This window comes from Cygnus atratus, chromosome Z (assembly GCF_013377495.2).
Source record: "Cygnus atratus isolate AKBS03 ecotype Queensland, Australia chromosome Z, CAtr_DNAZoo_HiC_assembly, whole genome shotgun sequence".
Taxonomy (NCBI): Eukaryota; Metazoa; Chordata; class Aves; order Anseriformes; family Anatidae; genus Cygnus; species Cygnus atratus.
The window spans coordinates 24,564,000-24,572,091 of NC_066396.1; the positions used below are offsets into that span (position 1 = coordinate 24,564,000).

Below are 8,092 nucleotides of genomic sequence, written 5' to 3' on the forward strand. Positions count from 1 at the left end.
ATACATGTTTTAATGGGCTTTCATCTCTCTCTACATCCGTGCATTTACAAGTAACTGAATACTCCACAAAAAAGAAGCCATGCTGTCAGTACAGAACCATGTCAATGCTATGTGATACCACATTCCCAAAGTTGTGGGTTACAATTCTTTTTGGTTTTGGAAAACTGGAGAGTGACTCAATAGAGGAAAAGGGCATAAATTAGAAGAATTTAATTATTTTAATTAATTAATCTAGCAAAATAATACAGTCAGAAGCTAGTTCTGAGAGTCCTGTATGACACCACTCTGACATTACTAAGAGGCCTAAGGATGGGGATTTAAAGACATTCCTACCGCCATTTTAGATGCCTTAATGTGCTAGCCATAACATCCACACTGGGTTGGTAAATAGGATGTGAGACTGAAGGGAGACCTATCCTCTCCTGGTTCAGCAGGTGGAGGCCCTAGGTCACATGCCATTTTATTTGAATACTTGTGTTTAGTTCCACAGTTAGATTCCTTGAGACTAAATACCAAGTGCTACATTGGCACGTTCAGGAAGGGGTTGATTCAGTGCTAGCTTCACCTGTAGTGTATTTGCTTCTTAGGTATCTCTCTGTCTCATGAAAAGCATTTTAGTCTGTGTGTCATGCTGTGGTATACCATCTCATTTGTGTTTCTACTTGTAGGTTATTCTTGTCATAAATATTCCTGTGTAACACAAAAGCAATTCTATGAAAAGTGACAAGGAACTACCCAGTAGCTACTTACTGTCTGATTTGAGATCCTTGCTTTCTATTTTTCCAACGCATCTTGAGAGTTCTCAAGTCAATCCTCACAGTCCTGTCTTTTTCTGATCTGGATTGTATTTCATGCTGCCTTTCCCCAAAACGGGGCATCAGCCTTTATCTTCAGTTGATCCACAATGATTTTCAGTCTAACTTGTCCTTAGTTGGTTCGTGACATCAGCTGTTTTGTACAATTGCTTGCATAGTCCAATCTTCCAAAATTCATCAGTGCATTAATAGTTCCGTCAGAGCCTATACACAGACATATGTGAACTTGAACAAGACGTACCTAGGAGATGAGGAGGAATGGAAACAGGTCCCCGCTCGACGTCACAGGCAACGCCCCCCCTAGCGGCCCTGCCTCCCCAGGTGCCAATGCACAATAGGTTTGAGGCCCTGGAGCTTGAGAGACTGGTGGGTGAGGATGAGGTGAACAGTCTACTCAGGAAGATGCCTAGGGCGAAGAAGTCGACTCCACGCCTCAGGACTGCCTCCACTAAAAAAGAAAGAAGAGTGATTGTTGTAGGCGACTCCCTTCTCAGGGGAACAGAGGGCCCTATTTGTCGACCTGACCCTACCCGTAGGGAAGTCTGCTGCCTCCTTGGCGCCAGGGTCAGGGACATTGCCAGAAAGCTTCCCAACCTGGTTCGCCCCTCCGACTACTATCCTCTTTTGATAGTCCAGGCTGGCAGAGATGATATTGAAGAGAGAAGCCTGAAGGCTATCAAACGGGACTTTAGGGGACTGGGACGATTAGTAGATGGAGTGGGACACAGGTCATGCTTTCCTCCATCCCTACAGTGGCGGGGAGGGGTACAGAGAAGACTCGGAAAGACCACCTGATAAACAGGTGGCTCAGAGGCTGGTGCCAACACAGAAATTTTGTGGGTTTTTTGACCATGGGACACTTTACTCGGCACCCGGCCTGCTAACTGCAGGTGGGTCCCACCTGTCTCGAAGGGGAAAACAGACACTAGCACAGGAGCTGGCAGGGCTCATTGAGAGGGCTTTAAACTAGGTAGGAAGAGGGACAGGGAGGGATTAAGGCTTGTTAGAGGTGTGCCAGGGAGAACAATGTCAGTGCCGGGGGAGCAGGCAATGGCCCAGCTGAAGTGCATCTACACTAATGCGCGCAGCATAGGCAACAAACAAGAGGAGCTGGAAGCCATTGTGCAGCAGGCTAGCTATGACGTGGTTGCCATCATGGAAATGTGGTGAGACTACTCCCATGACTGGAGTGCTGCAATGTCTGCCTATAGGCTCTTCAGAAGGGACAGGCAGCACAGAAGGGGTGGTGGTGTGGCTCTCTATATTAGAGGGTGTTTTGATGTTGTGGAACTCGAGACTGAGACTGGGAATGATAAGGTTGAGTCCCTATGGGTTAGGATCGGCAGGAAGGCCAACAAGGCAAGCATCCTGGTGGGGGTCTGTTACAGACTGCCAAACCAGGATGAGGAGACGGATGAGGAATTCTACAGGCAGCTGGCAAAAGTTCCAAAATCATCAGCTCTTGTCCTCATGGGGGACTTCAACTTCCCAGACATATCCTGGAAATGCAATACAGCTCAGAGAAAGCAGTCTAGCAGGTGTCTGGAGAGTGTGGAAGATAGTTTCCTGATGCAGCTGGTTAGTGAGCCTACCAGGGGAGGTGCCTCACTGGACCTTCTGTTCACAAACAGAGAAGGACCGGTGGGAGATGTGGTGGTTGGGAGCTGTCTTGGGCAGAGCGACCACGAAATGGTAGAGTTCTCTATTTTTGGTGAAGTCGGGAGGGGGACCAGTAAAACCGCTGTCTTGGACTTCCGGAGGGCTGACTTTGAGCTGTTCAGGACACTGGTTGGCAGAGTCCCTTGGGAGGCAGTTCTGAAGGGCAGAGGAGTCCAGGAAGGCTGGGCGCTCCTCAAGAAGGAAATCTTAATGGCTCGGGAGTGGTCTGTCCCCACGTACCCAAAGATGAGCCGGCGTGGAAGAAGACCGGCCTGGCTGAACAGAGAGTTGTGGCTAGAGCTTAGGAAAAAAAAGAGGGTTTATGATCTTTGGAAAAGAGGGCAGGCCACTCAGAAGGATTATAAGGATGTTGTAAGGATGTGTAGGGACAAAATTAGAAAGGCCAAAACTCATCTGGAGCTCAATCTGGCTACTGCTGTTAAAAGCAACAGAAAATGTTTTTATAAATACATTAACACGAAAAGGAGGACTAAGGAGAATCTCCATCCTTTACTGGATGCGGGGGGAAACTTAGTGACCAGAGATGAGGAAAAGGCTGAGGTGCGTAATGCCTTCTTTGCCTCAGTCTTTAGCGGCAAGACCAGTTGTTCTCTAGATACCCAGTACCCTGAGCTGGTGGAAGGGGATGGGGAGCAGACTATGCCCCTCACAATCCACGAGGAAGTGGTTGGTGACCTGCTACAGCACTTAGATGTATGCAAGTCCATGGGGCCGGATGGGATCCACCCGAGGGTGCTGAGGGAACTGGCGGAAGAGCTGGCCGAGCCGCTTTCCATCATTTATCGGCAGTCCTGGCTATCAGGGAAGGTCCCAGTCGACTGGTGGCTAGCAAATGTGATGCCCATCTACAAGAAGGGCCGGAAGGTAGACCCAGGAAACTATAGGCCTGTTAGTTCGACGTCAGCGCCAGGGAAGCCCATGGAGCAGATTATCTTGAGTGTCATCATACGGCACTTGCAGGGTAAGCAGGCGATCAGGCCCAGTCAGCATGGGTTTCTGAAAGGCAGGTCCTGCTTGACGAACCTGATCTCCTTCTATGACAAAGCGACGCACTTAGTGGATGAGGGAAAAGCTGTGGATGTGGTCTACCTTGACTTCAGTAAGGCTTTCGACACCATTTCCCACAGCATTCTCCTCGAGAAACTGGCTGCTCTTGGCTTGGACTGGCGTACGCTTCATTGGATTGGAAACTAGATGGGTAGCCAGGCGCAAAGAGTCGTGGTGAATGGAGTTAAATCCAGTTGGAGGTTGGTCACTAGTGGCGTCCCCCAGGGCTCAGTACTAGGGCCAGTTCTCTTTAATATCTTTATCGATGATCTAGATGAGGGCATCGAGTGCACCCTCAGTAAGTTTGCAGACCACACCAAGGTAGGTGCATGTGTCGATCTGCTCGAGGGCAGGAAGGCTCTGTAGGAGGATCTGGATAGGCTGGACCGATGGGCTGAGGCCAACTGTATGAAACTCAACAAGGCCAAGTGCCAGGTCCTGCACCTGGGGCGCAACAACCCCAAGCAGAGCTACAGGCTGGGAGATGAGTGGTTGGAAAGCAGCCTGGCAGAGAAGGACCTGGGAGTATTGGTTGATAGTCAGCTGAGTATGAGCCAGCAGTGTGCTCAGGTGGCCAAGAAGGCCAACAGCATCCTGGCTTGCATAAGAAACAGTGTGGCCAGCAGGTCTAGGGAAGTGATTGTCCCCCTGCATTCGGCTCTGGTGAGGCCACACCTCAAGTACTGTGTTCAGTTTTGGGCCCCTCGCTTCAAGAAGGACATGGAGGTGCTCGAGAGAGTCCAGAGAAGGGCAACGAAGCTGGTGAGGGGTCTGGAGAACAAGTCTTACGAGGAGCGGCTGAGGGAGCTGGGATCGTTCAGCCTGGAGAAGAGGAGGCTCAGGGGTGACCTTATCGCACTCTACAGGTACCTTAAAGGAGGCTGTAGTGAGGTGGGGGTTGGTCTGTTCTCCCACGTGCCTGGTGACAGGACGAGGGGGAATGGGCTAAAGTTGCGCCAGGGGAGGTTTAGCTTGGATATTAAGAAAAACTTCTTCACCAAAAGTGTTGTTAGGCATTGGAATGGGCTGCCCAGGGAAGCGGTTGATTCACCATCCGTGGAGGTCTCTAAAAGATGTTTAGATGTAGAGTTTAGTGATATGGTTTAGTGGAGGACTTGTTAGTGTTAGGTCAGAGGTTGGACTAGGTGATCTTGGAGGTCTCTTCCAACCTAGATGATTCTGTGATTCTGTACAGTAATAAGAACATGTTCTAACTGTGTAATACTGTATTCCAAGTACAATATGTTGTACTTGTAGTTCTGTTATTACTGCAAAATAATGATTCAGTGCTGATGCATAAGGAGTGACAATGACAAACTCCCAGAGTACAGCACTTTAGATCTATTTATTTCGAATTTCTCTCCATAAGCAGAGCACTAACTACAAATGTATTTCAAATATAGTGCTAGGATGGACCTAAGTGGTATAATTCTCTGCAGAAGTTAAAGAACATTACCAGAAATTGCATTTTATCTTCAACGATATTTCACTTCCTTCTCTTAAGCACTCATCAAATGACTAAAAATCCTGCTTCAGATGTACAGGAACTGTCACACTGACCTAGGACCATGTGCCTTAAAATAGCTTTCACTATTACTCATCTTCTCAGCAAAGGCTGTAAAACTAGATGAACTTGTAACTGCTATTATTTTTCTTGCCCACAGGCCAGGATGATGTGGGTCTGACAAATTAGTTGAATGCAAGTCTTTTGTTCTGTCTGATCTATGCCTTTAAATTAAACAATAATGAGGAAAAAAAAAAAAGGCAGAATTTGTAACACACTATTCCTCATATTTCCTGCACAGATCCAGTCTAATTACTGTTTCATCCTCTGTCTGAACTGTCAGCATCATTGAAAGGGGCTTTCTTTTGGCTCTTGAAGCATTCTGTCCAGGACCACCAATTTTCTAACAACTCTTCTTTCTATAGCTTGTTTTTTGAATTTGCTCCCAGCCAACCAAGTAAGGAAGTTGAGTTACATCTAAGACCTAGGAGACAGCAGTGTGAGGCAAGTCAGTTTCACAGCTACTGGTAGGCAAAACAAGCTCATGTCTGCGATCCTAGCTGTGGAATCAGGCTAGCTCAGCCAGCTCAACATCATCACATGCAATGAATACTGTCATATATATCCTTCAGGATTCTGAGCTGTACAGATGGCAACCCCAGTACTTGTCACACATTTATGCAGTCTGCTGCTAGAAACGTACTTGTATCTTGTTAGGCAAGATGGAAAAGGGAACTCCAAATGACAGTATTATTCTGTACCTAATGTTCTTTATTATCCCATAAAATGGTGCCTATGGGGAAAAAAAACATAGCTTAAAACAAGAACATGGAGAAAGCTGCCAGCTCTGCACCCTGACATTGACACACCAAAGCAAACTAGTACCAAGTTACTGCTGTGGTTGCTCATAGCATTGAAAAGGATGAATGTCCACAGAGGGAAGCCAAGGCTGTAGGATATTGGTATTGGAATCCCATTTTTTTTAATAGAAACTGAAATGAAACTCTTTGTGAGTCTTCTGGCTCACAACTTTAACTGGGCACGCATCTTGCTACGTATGTGTTCCTACTGCATTTGAAATTATGAATACTGAAAAGACTAAGCTCTAGAAAAACTAATATACTCAATAAAATTACCAAGATACAATAAATATATCAGTATAAAGTATCAAGATACATCAAAACTTTTATTTAACCTGCATTTCATACAGAATACTTAAATACTAGGAAAACAAATGGGCACAAACATATAATTTTCTCTCTAACCTTTTTGCATAACCTGACTAACCTAAATATCATTATTATCTGCTATTTTTTCAGCCAGCAGACTTTATAGGGAAGCAAACACTGAAGCAGATTAAAGAAAAGGGGCTCAAACGACGACTGGTATATCTCACCCTGCAAACAGATGATGTTGATCCAGAGGGAAATGAAAGTGTGTGGCATAATGGCAAGGTAAGGAGTATAGATCATGTTACAAGAAACTAAAGTTAATTCCCCATGAACAGAATCTAACTTTGTGTTTCAAGTGTGAATATAGTATTTTTCTTTTACTGGCACAAAACATTTTGAAGGTATGATACCATTTTCCAAATGTCAAGCAGGAAGCAAAGACTAACAGTAAATTTCTGTAGTGAAAATGTGGAATACCAGTGTAGAAACTGGAGTTAGACTAAAGTATTATGTCATCTATTAAGTCACCTTGCAAGTTCACCATTGTCCTAATATAATTTCTGTAATTTGCTTAGAAGAAGAAAAACAAAATAAAACAAAAATGCAGTGAAGTTTAGGCCACTGCACTTCAGCTCATACTACATGTTGAAACACTTATCAGTAGTTAAATTACTGTATATAATTTATGTATATATATGACATTGTGTGTGTGTATGTATATATGTACAGGTTTTGTTCTCAGTTAAAACTTAACTGAATACAATAGGAATAGACTTTTTTCAGGGAGCAAAACCTGTCCAGTTTAAGTTGAAGCCACCCACTGAGAATGTCACAAACTGCATGATGCACTTGAAACTTACTTCATATGTATTGTGTATAATCCAAAATTAGTATCTGAGGTGTATAGCTTTTTTAAAAAAACAAAGATAAAAAAAAGTTCATGCATGTCAAAAATAAGCATTAAACTTTTTTTTTTCTTTCCTTTTTTTTTTTTATTATTTTTTCCTTCCAGGTTATTGGCAACACCACATCTGGAAGTTTCAGTTACAGTGCCCAGCAAAGTCTGGCTTTTGCATATGTTCCCATAGAACTCAGCAAAGTTGGACAGAAATTGGAAGTTGAACTTTTAGGGAAAAATTACTCAGCAACTATTATACAAGAGCCACTGGTGCTGACTGAACCAACAAGAATGCGCCTTCAGAGAAAGGGTGAAAGTCCCAAAATATAAACACAGATGAGGATACAGGAAATTTTGCAGTAGGAGATAGTTCCATTTATATGCATGAAATTCAGAGAATCAAATTACTCAGGTTCATTAATTGCTGAACACAAGATCCTCATTTCCATTCATCAGTGAGAAATTTGATTGTGTTGCCCCCTTGCTTCCTTGTATGGGTTGTTCACATCAGAGATTTGAGCACAGTTAATGAACCAGCATATGCTGACCCTTCTCAGTAACACTTGTGAGCAAGAAGTGGCTGGGAGTGAGTAAGATCCTTGATTCAGCTTGCTCACAGACTAGCAGATCTAAATTAATGTAGGGGAGAAAGTTGTTCTTGGTATTGGCCAATAGCAAATGCTCCCTAAAGAATTGAAATATATCCAATCCATCATTAAAAAATAATAAAGGCAATATTAAAGGCAAACTGAACTGCTGTTTTATTTTCTCAGTATATCTTCCTAGTGGAAATTCTTGCAGGTCAAAATCTAGTGCTTTCTAATCAAACAGCTGCAAGTCTGTTCTTCATTATTTTATACAGGTTAGCTAGTAGATTACATGTAATATTCTACAACACAAAAGATGTTATTGCTCAGTGTTTGAAAAGAATTTAAAGTACTGTCTCATGGATTTACTGGTCTAAATCTGAAGACTT

General features: G+C 43.9%; 1 protein-coding gene across 1 annotated transcript in view; it reads left to right on the forward strand.

Moving 5' to 3' along the window:
• The window catches only part of DMGDH (dimethylglycine dehydrogenase), a 52,472-nt gene extending 44,608 nt beyond the window's left edge, over positions 1–7,864 (forward strand). Inside the window, exons 15-16 of the mRNA XM_035553642.1 lie at positions 6,366–6,500; positions 7,231–7,864. Coding sequence (XP_035409535.1) covers positions 6,366–6,500; positions 7,231–7,446 — 351 coding nt within the window. The 3' untranslated portion in view covers positions 7,447–7,864. The remainder of the gene's footprint in view (positions 1–6,365; positions 6,501–7,230) is intronic.
• The last annotated feature ends 228 nt before the right edge of the window (positions 7,865–8,092 follow it).